Source organism: Hippoglossus stenolepis, chromosome 13 (assembly GCF_022539355.2).
Source record: "Hippoglossus stenolepis isolate QCI-W04-F060 chromosome 13, HSTE1.2, whole genome shotgun sequence".
NCBI classification, from domain to species: Eukaryota; Metazoa; Chordata; class Actinopteri; order Pleuronectiformes; family Pleuronectidae; genus Hippoglossus; species Hippoglossus stenolepis.
This window is the reverse complement of record NC_061495.1, coordinates 19,855,077-19,875,053: the sequence shown is the minus strand read 5'-3', so window position 1 is coordinate 19,875,053 and position 19,977 is coordinate 19,855,077. Positions and strand designations below refer to the sequence as shown.

General features: G+C 43.0%; 1 protein-coding gene across 4 annotated transcripts in view; it reads left to right on the top strand.

Moving 5' to 3' along the window:
- si:dkey-91i10.2 (uncharacterized protein LOC555224 homolog) overlaps nt 1-19,977 on the top strand; it is a 59,176-nt gene that overhangs the window by 26,750 nt on the left and 12,449 nt on the right. For all 4 annotated transcript variants that reach the window (XM_035173904.2, XM_035173906.2, XM_035173903.2 and 1 more), the window contains 2 exons: nt 8,102-8,249; nt 14,670-16,395. In XM_035173904.2, the coding sequence (XP_035029795.1) occupies nt 14,840-16,395 (1,556 nt within the window). In that variant the 5' untranslated portion in view covers nt 8,102-8,249; nt 14,670-14,839. The remainder of the gene's footprint in view (nt 1-8,101; nt 8,250-14,669; nt 16,396-19,977) is intronic.

Below are 19,977 nucleotides of genomic sequence, written 5' to 3'. Positions count from 1 at the left end.
TATGTTATAGACCCAGATTTAGCTAGTTTGCAAATAAGGATTCCAATACACAGAGGAAGCAAGACAAGGACCAAACAACTGAGGTTAGAGGACTGATCTTAAGATTTGAATACCAATCCAACAATTACCTAAAAACCCAACATGTGAATATTTCAGGGTGAGCTTATCTCTGAGTTCGAGATAGGATACCCGGCCCGAGCCCTTCAGGACCCGTAAGAACCCAATGAGTCCAAATGATGGTCAAGTTTGGCTGGAGTATGTACTTGTCTTTTAACACAACACATTCTTGTAATTGAGGAAAATAGGCCCAGTTCTTGTTCCGACACAAAAAAACAGATGCCTGTTGGATTCGGGTCAGACTTGTCTAATTTTCTCTCGGCTCCGTTTGGTTTGGGCAGAAAGTCGCACAAGCGGAACTCTACTTCAGCAAGTGTCTAAAAATTGCAGGGGGGCCGTGTTAGAGGCCTGCTGTTTCATGTACAAGAGAAACTGAAACATGATCCAGGAAATTCAGTTGACGCCTGAATTTATTTTCTAAGGATGCTTCAACAAAAAGAGAATTTTATTTTTAACTCTTCCTTTTTCGAAATCGGTTTCAGATCCCTGCAGAGTCGAGCCCTCGGCTGCTGTAGTAAAGCGTCTCTACTGTACAACTCTATTCACCCCCGGAGACTCCATAGTCCATACACATACACAGTCATTCTGTCTAATTAACTGCACTCTTCAACACTTTGATCCTGCTCGTGCTCAGTGTCTCGCAGCCCCCCCGCCCACTCCCACACCTCCCCTCCCTCTGATGAGCCTGCTAGTGAAGGTGTTGCTGACAGTGCCCCCGGGTGGTGCCTCATTAACCCACATTTCAGCGGCTGATGGGAAACAACCACGGTGAGTGGGAGGGTTTGTGTGTGTGTGTGTGTGTGTGTGTGTGTGTGTGTGTGTGTGTGTGTGTGTGTGTGTGTGTGTGTGTGTGTGTGTGTGTGTGTGTGTGTGTGTGTGTGTGTGTGTGTGTGTGTGTGTGTGTGTGTGTGTGTGTGTGTGTGTGTGTGTGTGTGTGTGTAAAGGGGGAAAATGGAAAAAATGCCTTTGAGAAAACTCCTCGGCATCTGTTGAAGCTGGAAGATGTTTTTTCCATTTAACGACCTCTTATCCAAATCGGATGCTCTATTCATTTATGGGTGGAAGTTGCACTTAAAAAGGTAAAAGCATAAATTCTGAACTCATGAATTTGAGCTTCGTAAAGTGTGGAAAAGCTGTAGGAGGCATTAACATGTTTCATTTAAATATAGTTGGTGTGTGTTTGTTTCTACCTTGATCCTCTCTTTTTGTTTCTATTCTGGATTCATAAACCTGTCATTCATTACCTGACATAGCTGGAAGCAGGTTGTGTTGGCCTCTGTGTGTGTGTGTGTGTGTGTGTGTGTGTGTGTGTGTGTGTGTGTGTGTGTGTGTGTGTGTGTGTGTGTGTGTGTGTGTGTGTGTGTGTGTGTGTGTGTGTGTGTGTGTGTGTGGGAATATTACTTTGGAGGGTATCTCCAAATGATTTACTTTTGAAGCTGATTGGTTAAAGGTTCAATGTCAAGAAAAATATATTCGGAAAAACAATATATTGTGCTGCAATCTGTTTCATTCTAAAGGTAAAATGCATTTTTTGAGGTTTCTCTGCATCCTACAGAACTATTTAAACACTAAGAGCAATGCACCATGTGTTCTACAACACCCATGATGCAGCTGCTCAGCCAACAGTTCATTTGAGATCTGAGTTTAGCTGGTGGCAACTCATGTGGCTTCTACTGATGAGCTCATTTCTAATCAACTCCAGTTTTTCTTTTTCACCAACCTGTCGTCTTCAGCCCGAACTCCTGGCTCAAGGCGGTTTATTCTCACAGCTCCCTCTGCAGCAGTGCTCCCTGTGAACAGATGTTCATGTGCAAAACGAGTTCCCCTTGAAATGAAAGACACGTTTTTTTCGTGTGTCCTCACATCCACTTATTCGATTTGAGCTTGATCGTTGTGAAAAATCTTGGTTTGCTGCTCTTGGTGACCACCACATACATCGTTGAAGAACGTTTACCTTTATGTAGGAGCTCCTGATCTTTAAAAAACTGATTCAGATCTCAAAGCCGACTCACTCGTCTACTCCTTATCCTCATCCCTCCTTCCCTGCTTAGCCCTCCCCCTCATCCCTTTTTAGAGTTTTTCAAACATTTTATACGTTTATCCAAGTGACAGTGAAGACTGACGAAGACTGACTGTTTTTGTGCTGAATCATCCAGGTGACAAGGAATCAAACCTTGAGCTCACTGCTCAGGTCATTTACATCCATCTGGTCTGCATCCTATAACCACTGCGGTATCTGGTCACTCCCCTCCTCACCTCCTTAATCTTATCTCAGCCATTTAGTAAACTAATCCTTCTAGAAGCAGTTAATGTGCAGCCTCCACTGATCCTCTGCTGCTCTAACCTCTCCGCCCTCCTCCGTCCATCCTTCTCCTGACGGGAGATGAAGAGGCACTCCACTTCATTAGGATCCTAGTCTCTTGTTTCCGTTTTGGACCCTGTGCAAGTGCAACCCTCTCCTTCCCTGTGTGTGCTTCTGCAGCAGAGTCTCACAACAAGCCGAAGATGTCAGAAACCCTGCTCATATGCAGGAATCTATAATGATAATGGAGTCAGGTCTGCTTGTGTAAGACGCTGCAGATAAACATCTCGATCAATAGACTTGACACGGAGCCCAGATTGAGCCCTGAGGAAGTACAAAGACTTTCACAGACATAAGGATGCAAACTGCTGGATTAGCAGTTGACTGACGCACAGAGAGACAGACAAACACGACTGTTCTAGCAGCAAGCAGGCAAAGATTTGGATGCATTGAATATATTTTTTGTCCAACATGTAGGAAGTCAGGGGAGAGGCAGTTGAATATCTTTCCACCCTGCATGGGAGTTTTGTTTGTGAGGAGAGTCACAGATCACATATCGAGGAGGCAATTCTCAAAAATCAATTGTAACAACCCCACTGATTTGTCTAAATATGTCAGAGTACACTGCGTCTGTGCTATTTGCAGTCTCTGAAGCTCTTCTGGTATCTGTGTGTTTAGCCATATTTTGCCAAAACTACTACGAGTCCCAAAGTGCTGCAGAGAGGCAGCGGAAATGTGGATTTTGCTGCTTGTGGTCTGTGAAGTGTCTCTGATCCAAATAAGACAACTTGATTTAAGCTGACAGACTCCACAGGAGCAAACAAACTGTTTCTCTAGTTCGCCAGGGATAAATGTTCAAACTAGACTGTCACTCAGGCAAGTGCATATCTTTCTCACTAGTGGTGAGACCTTTTACAGACGGCAGACACCAAATTTCCTGTTGCAAATCCAACAAGAGCGGCAGTCGGAGAGCACATACCTCCGCCAAGGCAAACAGATGAAGCCACATTTAAATTCGCTAGATCTGGATTTTTGTTTAGATCTTTTTTTTGGGGGTTGTTTAGTTCTGCACCTAACTGCACACATCAGTCCCCTAAATATGCCAGATTCAAGATCATTAAATCAACGAAAATGTCAAAAAACGCCCTATCTCACAATAGAACGTTAAAAAACATCCTGGATCTGCCCCCTGATACAGAGCCGCACCAACATTTAAGGGTGTCTTCCTTGACCCAAACCAGTAGTTTTTACGTAATCTTGCTACAAACAAATACTCCAAAACATGTCAGAGTATCAGCTAAATGTTATTCAAATGGAGCCTTGTGATATTTGAATACAGGCAGTGATAGCACAGGCTGCATTTTGTATTTGCAGTTAACTTTGACTTCCTGTGGCCTGAGCTGTTTGCTCTTACTTCACCTGAATGCCTCACGTTTACACCCTCTGCTCCCACGGCCTCACTGTAAGTCACTGTTGTTGCAGGAGCTCGTTACTGAGGTTCCAGGGGCTCGTAAAAACAGAAACCAGTCGGCTGTAGTTTAGTGTCCACTGGTGGCTGGCGACCTCAGACTCGTAAAAAGGGAAATATCTCAGCAGCCGGTGATGTTCTAGCCGCGTTTGAGTCCTGACTGCACGCCAGCACGCAGCGTGAGGACAGCAGTCTGCCATCTTCTGCCACACGCTGAGTGGCAAACGCAGCGTGTGTGTGCTCTCAAGCACATGCCCACTCCCTCATGTTTAAGATTCTTTTCATTTGACTTGACTTCAAATACAGTAAAACAAATCTAATAGGTTTTTGCACGGGGTTTTATGTTTTAATATATTAATTTACTTTTCCTCTGTGCAACAGCTTTGCACTGCCTGATTCAGGGGTTCACCTGACTATCTCTGCCAAGGAGGTTCTGATTTCACCCCTGTTGGTTGGTTTGTTTGTTTTTTGTTTGTTTTTCTGCACGATTACGCAAAAACTGCTGAACTAATTTCCATGAAACTTGGTGGAAGGATGGGACATGGGTCAGGAAAGTGGGTTACATTTTGGTGCCGATCCAGACAATGTGGCAGATCCAGAATTAGTTTTTTGTCATTTTCTTTAACATTTTGAGACGTCTTTTGACATCTTCACTAATTTTCCCAGGGAATCATTCATGGATCTTCAGGGAACTGATATCTATTTAGTGTGGATCCAAATATAAATCTGGATGTAGTGGATTTAAATGTGCTCTCATAGATCTCAGAGATCATGCGAATTCAGTAGAGGATCAATCACCAAACAAACTTGGATTGGCCAGAATTCCAGGGACTGTTGGGCCATGGCGGAGGAACTGAGGCCGTTCTAGTGAAAAATGAAGTGTAGAAAAAAAAAGAAAACAACAATCTCTAGAAGTTGACTCCTTTACTACCACACAGCACCCAGTCATGACTGAGCGAAACTGTGTCTGTCCACAATTAAAGCTGCATGTTCAGATTTAGCCATTCAGGAGATGATTTATCATGACTTCAGGTGCGTGTGGCTACAGGACCAACACAGAGATAAAAAACACATGCAGAGTTATTTGACTTGATGTGTGTTGATGTCGTCTCAGTTCGTCAGACTCTGTGCACAGTGTCCTCTCCAGTTGTGGCCTCACAGTCAGTGAGATCTGTCACACTCCTGTTGTTTCTTCCAGCTGTGCTAACATTAGCTTGTCTTTCATTCACACAGAGCAGTGGACAGACCTCCGACTAGCGATGAGAGCTTTTACAGAATTTACTGTTGCAAATCCAAATATTTGTTTTCTGCAAGTGAATGAGTGACATACATTTTTTGCAAAGTTTAATTTACACTAAGTTACAAGGTCAGGCAAAGCAGACTTGTAATATATCATCTTGATAAAACCTTCACTGTTTAGATTTTGTTCCTCTGGTTATTGAAGCCTGTGCAGTTTGTGACATTGAGGCATTTTAAGAAAACTATTGGAGTGACTATTAGAAAAACCCAGAACAGCACAATGCTTTTTCTGCATATATATTATATATAGATAGGTGGTTGTTCCCTGCACTGCACAACAAAGAGACAGAGGGTGTCGGCCCCTCTTCTGATTTGATGATTCAAACGTGTGGCTGCAGCTTTTAAGACACCACACCAATGAAAAACGACACAAAAGTTTAAATCTTTATATAAATAACACTATATGGTGGCTCTGGCTCAGGAGGTCGACCACTAACCAGAAGGCCCTGGTCCGATTCCCGGCTCATCCAGTCTGTAAAGTGTCCTTTGGCAAAGTACTGAACCCTGGACAGCTGTGTCTACAGTGTGTGATGGAACAAGAAGGTGTGAATGTGTGCATGAACGGGTGCATGTGGCTTGTACTGAAAAGCACTTCAAATATAAAAATCTGTCCATTTAGTATCCTCACTTTTTTCATTTCTTTTAACATCTGGTTTGGGCCAATAAATAGTATTTATATTGAATATGATACTTGGACGATTGACTGCAAAACAACAGTTGACCAACATGCAGTTGTCAGGGACGTCAGTTATTTCACACGTGTTTTCAAGTTCATCAGTACAGATAGAAATACTCTTATTGTAAGCTGTCTTAATATGCTGTTTTAGTGGTGCGTATTTTCACAGCTGGATCCTGTTGTTTTTGGTCGCTGTAATAATCCTGTTTTCACTGGAGGATAAAAACGTTTGTGGAGTGACTCTCGTGACGGAATGAAGAATAATTTTTACCTCTTTTAATATATCTGTGTATATCTCATGCACACACACGCACACGCACACACACACAAACCACAGCTGCACCAGAAGGAGGTGTGAGTCTGCATGTCTGTAAGGAACACAGTAAGTGTCAAAAACCACATTATAATCACTGCATATGGTTTAAAAGGCAATCAGTCTGCAACACACACACTCACACTATATCTCTCACAGACACACACTCACACACTCTCTTACACTCCTGTATAGTTTAAGAAGTTGTGAGTTGGTTAAGAGGAGCGGGTGGATGAAACGGAACAGAGCGGCGGGGAGCCGACTCAGTGATTTAAACGCTCTCTGGATAAAAAGAGGGAAAAATAAAATAAATAAATGGGTCACTTCAGTCAGCACTGATGGCCAGTTTCTCATTCCCTCTGTGAAAAGCCAATCAGTTCCAGTGGGATAGTCAGTGAGGTTACTCTGCAGGCGAGAGGAGGCCGTGGAAGAAAGAGTCTCAGTGTGAAAATAGAGAACTGAGCTTAAAATCGGTTTTAATTCAACAGATTTAGGGACAACAACAAAAGCGCGGCTTGAAATGACGGAGGGAGGGAGGGATCCTCTCGTCTTTTGTCAGTCATGCAGCTCTCCTGGGTCGCAGGGCTTCATCTCTCAGTGACAGCCACTTGTCAAAGCTTTGGGATGATGCAGCCACAGCAATCTCCATCCCAGCATCCCACTGGGGGGGGGGTGTGCTGCTGACGTCAGGAATCACGTGACCTCGGCTTTGAATGACAACATTTGGTTGCTGTTTCTCATTGTGTGGCTGGAAGATGTTGAGGCGGAGGATGCAGACGAGGAGGGGGGGGTTCTTTATGTTGTTGTTTTCTGTGTGAGCTGATTATTGCTGCTGCTGCTGCGGAGCGGACAGTTTCCCTGTGTGAGCTGCGTCTCTGAGCGCTTGTTCTCATGCACAGTTGAGTCTTTTGTTTCAGCCCTGTTGGCCTACATTACATTACATTACATTCATGTCTGCTGTGTAGATATGTGTGGAATTTGTGTCATTTATCCTTTATTGTTTTATTCTCTGTTTGATTGCCTGGAAAGATTTAAAGTCTACATTTTAAAACGCAGCTCATGAATTTACTGCAGCAGCTCTTTGTTGATATTATTGTTGTTCAAGATATACATTTTTTGGTTGTTTAACCATTTATTTGGCAGAGATCAATATTCATTTTCTTTTCTTATTTGTATAGCATAATGTACAACAAAGAACAGTGATATATTTATTTGATTTAATTTGATTAGAATTTAATTTTTAATTAATGCATTTTTAAATTGTGAATGTATCATTGTTTTATTTGACTCGACAATTTTTTTTAATTTAATTTGGCATTTATTCAACATTGATAATATTTAATTTGATTTATCTTGAATTTATATTTTATTTTTGTTTCAAATTAACAAGGACAAACGATTCATTTACACAGTTTACATAGTTTTCAACAGTTATTACGCTCCAGGGCTCCACCGGTATTTTTTCCTTTCTTACTTAAATCTGTTGATGAAACATCATGTTTGGGTTTTTTAATGGAAATCTATGTCTTTGCTTGGAAATATAACAAACAACATTGATTCTCAGGCTGTTTTCCAGGAACTCAAGTAACCTACGACTGATTCAACACACACACTCACTCACACACACATATATTGTGTACAAACTCTTGGCTTGATGTATGTGTAATCTCTTACGCTCTCCTGACAGAGAAACACTAATTATGTAATTGACTCAGCGGCTAATTCAATCTGTGAAAGGAGGACACGGTTTGTTTTACAGTATCAGAATACATCTGCTATTCAAGCCTCAAGTCTCTGTTTCTCTCTGTCTGAAGCAGAGTATTAAAAAAAATCCTCTTCAGTGTCAGTGTTTATTATTGTGTTTTAAAAATGCCCCTCATTGATTGATGTGCTTTTTTTCTTCTGTTTCTCTCTCTGTGCTCGTAGCTCCGGGCCTCGTCTGTCTGGCTCAGTGGAAGCTCGAGACAGTTCGCCGTGCCGAGGGGAGACGGAGAGGAGGAGGCCTAGCACTTTGGGATCCGAGCCAATGACCTGTAGGAAGAGAGAGGCAGAGTGAAGGCTTGATTAAAATGGGGTAAGTTTAGAAGATCAGACGGCACCATGCCAGCAGCTGCAGGAACTTCTGGCTGCAACAGGAGAAGTCGTTCCAAAACTTGATCCCTGCAACGCGATGCTCAGAGAGGAGGCGAGCTGAGCCGAGAGCAAAATACAGATACTGACTCACGTACGACTTACATGAGTGCACACAGGTAGAAAGACACAGTTACAGGATGCACGCACAGGTTGAGTCATCCCAACAACAGAACCACAAACTCAAATATCAGAATCATAATTTTTATAATTTGCCTTAAAGTGTCTCCACATAGACTGTCAATAAAGATGGATGACACGACAGCCCCCCAGGTGAAGCCACATCATCTTGATCGCCCTCTGGTGGCAGCGTGTAGTACAGGTCATAAACCCAGCATCCAATCCAAAATATTTTAGCTTCATTTTTGTGCAACAATAGGAAGTGGAGATGCTTCCTCCATCTTTATTTATAGTCGTGTATGCCACTGATTCTAGACTGTAAACTGTAAATAAAGATGGACTACGCGTCTCCACTTCCTCCAATTCTACAAAAACAATACCAACATATCTTAGATGTGGGTTCTGCCATCTTGAGTCTGCGCAGTAGTGGTTGTGGTGTGGAGCTGAGGTATCAAGATCTCGCCAACACACGTGCTCAAAATTCGATAAGAACTACCTAAATTGACATAAACCATCTTTTGAATTTATTTGACTGTTTTATTAGTCAGTTTGGCCCATGTCCCATCCACTGACATGGAGGAGGCAGGGTTTATGGCCAAAACTGCAGCCAGTCACCAGCCAGTCACCAGGGGGTGATCCAGATCTTCTGACTTCCCTTTTGGGAGCCGTCATGTCATCCATGTTTATATACAGTCTCTGTTCTAGACCATTTTAGCTCAGGGCCCCTTCAAATGAAGCACATTTATGACACCTCCACCTCCTATGCATCACAAGTATTGAAGATCTAATCTGAATAGATTTGCTGCCTACAAAATTCTATCATGTTGGTTTAGTTTAGTGAAGTGCTCTTGAATTTCTCTGAGTAAAAACTAAACTGGTCTAATTAGAACTCTAGAATGGGACCAGGGTTAATTCATATGGTTTTAAAGTGACTGACACATAATTATCTGACTCTAAGTGGATTTTGAGCATCACAATCCTGAAATATGAAGCATCACTGCACTAGAATCAGAACAAATTCAAGTTGACATTGATTTAAACTTTGAAGATGTGAATATTACACCTCTGGTACTCTTTAGCTGTTTTTAAAAATGCTGTAAAGCCAGTGGATATTCCCAAAACGATGTGTATTAATCTGCTGCTGCTCTAACAGCCTGCACTCTGCTGGTTTCCACCAGATTTTACAGTCTGGCAGCAGAGATTTGCTCCAGTTCAGTCATAAGAGCATTAGTGAGGTCCAGCTCTGATCAGACCTGTCTCTCAGTTCCAGTTCACCTGACGTGTGTCGAATAGGGTTGAGGTCAGGGCTCCGTGCAGACCAGTCAACTTCTTTCATATCAAGAAAAGGATTTCTTTATGGATCTGACTTTGTGCAGGGGGAGATTTAAAGCACAGAAAATTCAAAACAGCAAAAGCAGACGCAGAACACAAGTACACAAAACCGAGGTGTCCACATACTTTTGGCCATGTGATTTAAACTGTAAGGGCTCAATAATACACAACAGGACTCGTTAAGCTGGAGATTTTGTCAGTGCGTTTAATAATGCACACACTCCGACTATGAATCTCATCACATAAAAGATTAATTTCTTCATTTTGATTCTGCCCTCTTCACGCACTCGGCCGTTATATTTAGAGAAACCAGCCCCTGTGCATGCTGGGACATGCTGGCTGATTTACTGTGCTGCTCGTGGGGGATGAGTTATTCCACAGTCAGCTCCAATGACAGTGAGAGCAGAGAGAGCGGAGAGAGCGCGGACCTCCAGCGAGCCGTTATACTGGCAGTAATTCAAGGGAGAAAGGCAGTTAGAGAGAGAGAGTCACAGGCGTGCTGAGCGGCCTGCTGCTCGCTGTTCAGACACACGCTCACGCTAATTAAAGCCAAACACCACATATCAGCACTTTTCCTCCAATCCAAACTGTGCACACGCATGTATTTGTATCTCCCAGACAGAATAACAGGAAAACCAGCGAGAGAAACCAGCGCCCCGATGTACTGTCACTTTAATGTGCTGCAAACAGAAATAGAAGCAGGTCGAACTGATCATGAAAACAAGAAGCAAGAGAAAAGGCAAATTAACAGCCATTAATTACTCAGGCACGATAGTGGTTGTGTGTGCAGGGCTGTCACCTCACAGGAGGAAGGTTCTGGGTTCGAAACCTGAAGGCCAAACAGTGCCTTTCTGTGTGGAGTTTGCATGTTCTCCATGTTTCTCCGGGCATTTTCATTTCCTCCTTCAGTCGAAAAACATGCAGATTATGTTATTTGGAGACTTTAATTCAGAGGTTCTCAATTACTTCTCAGTCAAGGAGCCCTTACAAGATATTATTCCAGGGACCCCCACATTTATGTCCCCTGAAAAAAATTGACACACCCTACTTAGTGATCTGTAAGAACAACACAAGATAAGTCTTAGAAAGATATGAGACATGTATTAAAAATATTTTTACCATATTAATCAATGAATCTGGAAACTTTTAGTGGACCCCCCTAATACGCCATAGACCCCCAGGGCCCCTCGGCTACTGACGTTTTTTCTAATCTTTACCCAAGAGCGTGGTCTTTTAGTTTGAGAGCAGGACTTTCACGTTCAGATCAAAACCCTGCGCTCACACTCAAATAGGCCCAGCTTAGATTTGCTCTGCTTGTGCTCAAACTGTGCTCTTTCACTCAGATTTGTTGCTGTTCGGACAGATTAACTGTGCTCCTGCTCCAGATTCAGTCTCAGCTCTTCTTCTGCAACAAAATATCTGAGTGCAAGTGCACCGTTTGAGTTCAAGCAGATGTTTGCACAAGCAGGGACTATTTGAGTGCGAGCACAGGGTTTTGAGTGAAAGCATTACAAAATCTGAAAGTGAAATCCTGCTCTCAAACTGAAAGACCACGCATCTGAATAAAGAAGAAGAACAACCCCCATATCAGACCCCTATTTGAGAACATTACTCTAATTTGCTCGTAGGTATTAATATGAGTATGAATGGTTTGTCTTGATATGTTGACCCAATGTCATATGCTGTGACCTGTCCAGGGTGGACCCCGCCTCCCACCTAATGTTTGCTGGGATTGGCTTCAGCGCCCCTGTGACCCTCAAAGGATAAGCGGTGTAGATAATAGATGGATGGAGAGATGGATTATTAATGGTTATAAACTGACCTTAGAGGGTTTTCATGAGCACGGAGATAATAAAAGAAAAAAAGGAGTAAGTGATAAAATCATATAAATCTGTCAACTATCAGATATTTTTCCTCACTGTCCTTTAACCATGTTGTCACTCTTTTCATACTTCATATAAGATGCTGAGGAGGAATGTTGCAACGCTGCTCTGTTCCACTGTTGCTTTTGTAGCCTTGCTAGTGACGTGGCTCTGTGGATGACCCTGACAGTCATATTGTGCAGACTCTTATTCTCAGAGGATAAATACCACCGACCTTGGCCATGCCCTGACTTTTCATTGAGCATCCCAATGACATTCACATTTATGTTTTTCTATTTTTAGTGAAATGCATCAACAATCTTTGAAAAAACTGCCATGGAATTTGGTTCCTATGACCAAATACCCAACCAACACTGGTAGTGATGTGGTAAAAGCCCATAAGTGGGTGGATGAATGGATTCATCAATAAAAACTCTGTACACTGCAGTTTACAGTTATTTTACTGAAACAGGAGGAAACTGTTCATTTTCACATTGTGTGCACTGGTGAATGGAGTCAAAGTAAATAACTGCATTGTGTGTGTGTTGATAATGAAGGAACAGTGGAGCAATTGTCATTGGTGAAGATTAGTGATGCTTGTACAATAGAGTATTTGGACAGTGGAGCTCTTTATGTCTTTATGGCGACACAGACAATACTTAATATTAGTGAATGGAGACAATTCATTGTTTGATATCTCACGAATGCCTAGAGGGGATTTCTTCAAATTTGTTATAAATGTTCAGTTTGACTATAAGATTAATTATTTAGATTTTGCTAGTCTGAGGTGAAATGCCAAGGTCACTGCGACCTCACAAACCATGTTTTGCCTGGTAAATGCAATATGTCAGGAACATCTCCAGGTAATCCTTTCACATTCAGTCCTGATGGACTGATTAACTAATTATATTTCAGTGGTCGAAGGTCATGGAAGAAAAGTGTTAATTCTAGTTTGGGCTTTTTGTGGACAATGAAAATAAATAGAAATGATCTTCATCTTTGTTCTTACAGATTGTTGTTTTTGAAAATAAAGAAATACTATAGTTCCTATGAATGAGATACCACTGACACCCACTGAGTTTCAGTCGTTAGCGCTGAAAGGATTGATTTTAGAGTGACAGATTAATGTCCTTGTATTTTTTATGTTTTTGCTTTGTTTTGAAGCACGATTCATTTAATACACAGTCAACAAATGCGTTTGGATGAAAGGCGCCTGTGCTTGTTATGGCGGATACTGATTAACTGCGATCTCGGCGTCGCTAACCTCCAACATGTGAGGAATGGAGATTTATCCATTATTGCAAAGCTGCAGAGAGAGAGAGAGGCGCGGCGGCCTGTCCGTGCTCCGGCATTAGGGAGCGTTTGAGTCTAAAGATGATTTGGCTTTTATTATTCACCTAATGCGTCGGGGATGAGCCCTGTTTCATAATCACAGTCATAATCACAAGCCTGCGAAGCCATGCAGACTTACAAAATATAAGATACGGATGATGTATGTTTGGGTCGAGCAGCCGACATGTTATTTGTACTCATTATAGCGGCGACGCACCTAGTCCCGTCTCGCTCCCTTCTTCTAGCAAATCTACAGCTGCTGTCTGATTAATCAGGAAGAGAGAGCCGAGCCAGCCGCCAGCGAGCAGCCGAGCAGTTATCTTCATTACCGTCCCCTCAGCTTACTGCTTTCTCTTAGCGTCACACTCATTTCCTCTTTCTGTGTGTCATCTTCGTCTCCTTTACCAGCTCTCCATCCTTTTTTTTTTATTCTTCTTCCTCCTGCCACTGTCTGTCTCTGTATCTGCTTCTCAATCTCATGTTTTAATAGCCTGACAAGCAGGGCAATAATCTCTCTATTATTATTCTTGCTGCGGAGAAAGAAAAAATGAAAAGAAGCCTGAGGGGGTAGACAGGAACCCATTTATATAAAAATGAATGTAATTATTCTGGTAAAGGAAGCAGCCTTCACAGAGAGTGAAGCTGTAGCTGTCCAATATTCCAGTTTGTACGAATCTGTCATGTGGCTGAAGTTACTGTGTAAAGTCTGACCTGTGGATTCAGAGATGTAAGACCCACAGAAAGTTAAGTTTAACAGTGAGCATCTAAGAGTCTCTACTGAAAACCGAAGGGCAATGTGGTATTCATGAAATTAATATCACCAAGAAAATTCAGTTTGATATTGATCCACATGCTGATATGTCAAATACACATAACTATGTCTATAACATAAGTGATTTACATAAAATATAACTTTATCTGCCCCTTTCTCCACATCTGTACCAAAGTTAAATAGGTTCCAGGCCCCATCCCTCCGCCGAGTTTGGCGTTTTTTTGCGTAATCCTGCTAACAAATAAGTCAACCAACAATCAAACAATTCCTTGGCCAAGTATTATATTCTCATAAAGAACTTTGTAAGAATGTTATTCAGTTTTTAATCACAATTTGCTTAAAACTATTAATTTAGCTCTTAGAAATTGATATGGTAAATAATGAAATAATTGGATATGGCAGAATTTGATTTTGTTTTGTTTTTCATTTCAGATCATTTTAGTTACTTTAGTTTCAACCCATGTTATAAACATGTCAAAGTCAAAGTTACAAACCATCTTTAAATAAATTGTATCTGTAAAATGATGCACAAATAAAGAAATAGTTTCTGTTTTATTAAATGGTGCAGCCACTGAAAGATGAATGTTGCATGTAACGTGAAGGTTTTAGGAGTTGTTAAATCCATTGTAAAGATTTGTTTCTCTGTATCTATAATGTTACAGTTTGCATAGATGTAACAAGATTTTTATTAAATTGACTAAATCTTGAGTTAATTTAAGATCAGTATCATGGACCTTAGAGAGTCTAGAGTATTTAAAAAGTGAATATTTCATAGTGATACTGGTGCAGACACATCTTACATTTCTCTAACATACTGATACTAACAGAATGAGAACACAACAGTGTGAAAGAATGCGAGACAGGCTCAGTTTCTGTCTTCATAAATGTCTGTGTCGTCTTTTTATCTCTCATCTTATCTTCATACATTCTGTCTTGGTCCCTGCAGGCTGCGGACCCTCGTACCTTCTGACTGTGTGTCTGAGTGCCGCTGGCTCAGCCCACAGCCATGCCAGACGTGAGGCCTCCACCACCATGTGACGACCTCGCCACGTCTTCTGCTGCAGCCTCTGCCTGCCTTCCTCTGGCTGCACCTCTCCCCTCGACCTTATTATCGACATGGAGCCCTGCATCGCCAACCTCCCCCTGTCCCCGGACCGGCTGTCCTCCTTCCCCCGACACAGACCCGGCGCTCCTCACTACCCGGGCCTCCACGGTCCTCCCTTCCCTCTCATGGCCAGGTGTAACAGCAGCACCCTGCTCACTAACCTGGGGCTGAGGTACTGCTCCAGCAGGCAGGGCCCTGTGGGGGTGGGGCTGGGTCCGGGGATGGCCCCGGGCTCCTGCAGCCACGCAGGAAGCAATGGCAGCAGGCCATACAGGAGTATGGAGAACCTGAACTGGAACAATATGGCAGATTCAGGCCTGTGTGCGTTCAGTGCTGCCCCCTACAGGAGCATGGACAGTGAGTTTATTTTGCGCTATACATCTACAAGCCACTGGTATGACGGGCCCCCAGACGGATCTGTGCTGGGGGCCCATGGACTGTTACCTCACTCGGACAGCCTGGCATTTAACCCTCGACATGGGCTACCCAGGAAGGACCTGCCACTCTTCCCCCAGTTGCTTTTTCCAGGTGGCGTTGACGAATGGGATGCCAGAAAAGGCCTGAGGGAGAAACTCCGCCTTCAGAGTGCGAGGTCAGCAGTCGAGTCTCTGAAGCCCCTCCCACTGCGGCCTCAGATGACCCCAAGTGCTACATCCATCGAAAAAGAGGGTGGGCATCACGTGAATTCAACAGTTGCTGGTTCCAGGCCGCTGTGCACGATGCGCATCACCAACCCTGAGGAGATCAAGCAGGAGGTCCTGAGGCGCCTGCAGCTGCGGCGACAGAACAGCAGCCCCAACCTCACTCTCCACAGCTCCCCGGCTACCCCCAAAGTGGTTAAAACATCCTGCACAACCGACAACATCGTGGGTAACAGGAACGGATCGGATTCTGCGTCTGAGTGCCGCAGGCCTCCTGTGGGACGTCTACATATCCCCACATTCGAGGAGTTCAAGAGGATGAGGCAGAGGGAGGGAGAGCAGAGCAAAGAGTCCACAGCCGGTTCTGTGGCGTCTGGAAAACCTGCAGCCGACCTTCAGGATGTAGCAGCATCAAATAGTGAGAAAGCTCTGTCTGATTGGATTGTCCCTCAGTCAGGTTCTCCCAGAGACCCTGAGGAGGTGGAGGGCGATAAGAGCACAAGTGAAAGGATGGGCAGCAGTGATGAAGACCTGCAGATCGTCACCTCCTCAGAGAACCTTTCCTCTGACACTGTGAACAGTAACGACACTGCAGACCCCACCTCGTCCTTAGCCTTCGTTACCAGCACTTATTCACCCATCTGCACAGGCCCGTCTCCTCGTTCACCCCTACCGCCCCTTGCCAGCTCAGCCCAGGAGAAAGCCTTCACTGCAGGAGGAGAAGATGGGAGCAGCCGGCGCAGGAGGAGCAGTCTGGAACCAGCTGGGTCGGTTCCTTTCCCACACGGCAGAGAGAACTGGGGCCGACCCTCCAGCTGCTGCCCGGCGCTACTTCTGGAGGGGACGGACCTGTCCAGCTACGGAGCCAAGATTTACAAGATGAAGGATGGACTCATTGGCTCAGCACTGGACCTAATCAAGAAGAGGTTAGTATGGGATGGGGAGCGGGAGCAATGGGGGGAGTTGAGTGTATGTGTTTATTATTGTCCAGAATATTCAGATTAATTTACTTGTAATTGGTACTTTTACTGTGTGGTATTGCTATTACTTATGAAAAGAATCTGAGTACCTCACTTCCATCAATCTCCAACTTCTACGACTTTGGAGATTTTGAGAATTAAGTTGGAACATTAGGAGAATAAAGCCATAATTTTAGGTGTCATGTTAGAGGGGGAATATCAGAAGACCAGCCTGACCCTGTGTTAAAACGAGGAATTTTGATCATCTTGTTAAGTTATACTTTTTTACAGGTTTCACAAATAATGTCATACTTAATTTAAAACACAATATCTTAAGTATAAGTATTTTCATTCCCAAAGAAAGAAGCACAAGGACACTCTTTTGTGGAGGAGAACATGTTCAGTCGTGGTCAACTCTGAGGTTTTCATTGGGAGTTCATTCTTTCTGAAGAAACAATTAGACTGATACAACAATTAGACTGATACAAGGTTCTGGATCCTGACGTATCAGAACAGAACAGGTTCTCCTTGCTACTTATTTCCTACTAACGTTTTTCCATATATTCTTAATATATTATGACTTTTCTCTTTGAACTCTATTCTCGCAATATTACGACTTTCTTCTCAATTCCGACTTTATCCTTGTATTATTACAACATTATTCTCAAAATCTCTTCAACATGGACCTAATAGACTATAAACCAGTTCCAGGTAGATAAATGAAAACAAAAGATCTTAGATGTATTCCTCAATTTCTCTTTGGCTGCCTTGTATTTGTTTTTTTGTATTATTAATCAGCCTTGACTTGACTGAGCTTTCTGCCAATAAGCATTTCGCTTTTAAATCCAATTGATCTTTTTCATCATAGTCCACATAGTCTGAGCCCTGTAGCAGCAGAGGTGTGTGTCTTCATCAGAGAAGTGTATGCAAGTACATTTCCATGTGTGCAGTGCCAGAGCGTTGCTTCTGTCTGTGTGTGTCCATCTGTTTAAGCCCGCCTGTGTTGTTGTGTTATCGATTTATCTCAGTTATTGTGATAACAGCTGTCGGAGCTAACAGGGCTGGCTCTGCAGACGAGGCTGTGGGCAGGAGGCTGGCATGAAGCATGACAGGCTGGACGACTCGTCCCCACAGACTCACTGTTTTCCCGGCCTCTCCTCTCCTCTCCCTCTCTCTCTCTGTCAGTGTCAGCTGTTGGTGAAATAAAAACAGGCTTCACTCTGCTGTGGATCACTCTGACAAACAAGGGGAGAGTGTGTTTTTGCTTTTTCTTTACAGCACTGTGCTGTCGTTTGGGTTCATGACTTCTATTCAATGTAAATATGAGACCCTGAACACAGAGGAGCCACTTGATCAGGCCCGTTGAACAATATAAACTCCACCCCCTGCAGGCTAATGGGAGATAGGCGATATCTGTGTCTGCCTGTCGGGACTCTCCGCTGACTGTCGCTCTTTTGTTTGCACTGGTTGAAAGGATGATGGATGTCTGAATCTCTGCTGCATGAAGGCACCAGAAAAATAACTGCCTGTGTGTGACTTTTTGTCTGAACGGCACATGTTCAGTATGTGTGAGTGCACATAGAGCTGCAGTCTCATGCATGTTGTTTTGATCAAATAGTGAAAAATGCGTGAGGTTAGGTCTTCGAATGACTTGTTACCTGATCAACACTAAAACAAAACAATGTCAGCATGCTAACCTAACCTCAAGTTAAAATCTTCTGCGTCTTTACTTCCTCTCGACCATGGACAAACGTCAGTGTGATGAGAACTACCTCAAATGACAGAAACCATTTGAGAAAACATTTTGTCTCATAGGATTTAACAAGGTGCGACATCCTCTGTATTTTAATCCTCAACCAGAGTGAAGAAAAATGAACAAAAGAAACCTATTAACAGGGGGAAAAGAGAGAGTCGTATGTGAAGGATCCCTCTCTCAGGAGGGAGAGAAGTGCAATAGATGCCGCGTGTCTTTCATGTCGTCCATTTTTATATGCACTCTATGGTGAAAATGCTCCATTGATGAGAATGGCCAACCTGTTACTTTAGCATGATTTGCTAATTTGAATGAAACACAAAGTATAAACTGTATTTATGCTTTTCCGACTCGTGGGGCTGTACACTCCACATTCACCCACTCTTCTATCAAACACCATTCAAACACAGCCATTTGGAGCATTTTGGGGTTCAGTGCCTTGCCCAAGTGCACTTTGGCGGGCAGACTTGAAGGATTGGGGATCAAAATACTAACCCTCTGATTAATGGACGACTCGCTCTCCCCCCTGAGCCAGAGCCGTCCGAAGTACAGCTGAAGGTGATGATAATGTCATTAGTTTTGCAGTGTTTTAAAATAATTGAACCACCAAAGTTATTAAAAATCCTCCAAAGGGGATAATGAACGTGTGCAGCAGATCTTCTGACAATCCATTTAATAATTTCACTAGAAAATAAATGTCAACCTCATGGTGGTGCTCGAGGAAAAAAACGTGAGGGGATCTAACATCAGTAAGATTTATCCTCTAGAGACCACAAACATCTGTGTAACATTTCAAGTGGGTGATCAACCAAAAAAAACGTAATCAAGAACTAAACTATCACTTTTAAATGATGTAAAACAGAGAAAAAAATCTAAAAGTCCAACCAGAGATTGTTTTGAATTTGATGAATCGCTTAAACGATTAATTGAACACCAAAATTAGGCTATTGATTAATCGTCCCCCATCCGATTCAGCTCCACTGCAGTCCTCTCACTGACAGCTCCAGCGGCTCACATCCAACATTGTTTATCCCGAGTGAATTCCTCTTTTATGTTGGAAAAAACCCCTCCCTCAATGCAACTCACCGCGTTCAACCTAAGGCTGTGTGAATGTTTTAATACTTGAAGATGTATTAATTTAACATGGCGATATTCTGTGTGATCTCTGCAGCCTGAGGTATTTAACTTCCACCAATAAGTCTCTTTGTTTAAGTGCAGCCAGACTTGCATACTGAGCGGAATACAGCCGCATTATTAGAGTCATATTCATATTATTACACCTGGGAGGCTTTTTTGTAGCCCAAAAATCTAGTGAAGCATTAAAGCAGCACCACTGAGTTAACTGTCCACTGCAGTAAAGGTGTAGCACTAAATGGAGACACTGTATTTACTATTTCACCAGTTATTTGTGTCGTCTAGATGCAAACGCTCACAGAGAAACAGACGGAATTCATTGACGTGTTATAAACATCACAGAAAATGACAGACGGGCTCATTTAAGTGTCACACTGCACCATTTTAACAGTGATCTATCACGTACAGTGGTTTCCCGATATATTAAGCTGTGGGTTATTACTTCCCATGCATCATCCGAGGTGTGACAGCCAAGAGTGTGAAGGAGAGGCCTTTAATGACAGTTTGTCAAGGGGAAACTGATTGGATGCTTCAGAGCTGAATCGTTACACCTCTATTAATTATATATGCCTCATCGTAACAGTGAGTCCAGTTTCATTTGCACATTGGAACAACTTAAGTCTGCTGCGTCTGATTTGTTGTTCCCCTTCATGCAAAAAGAA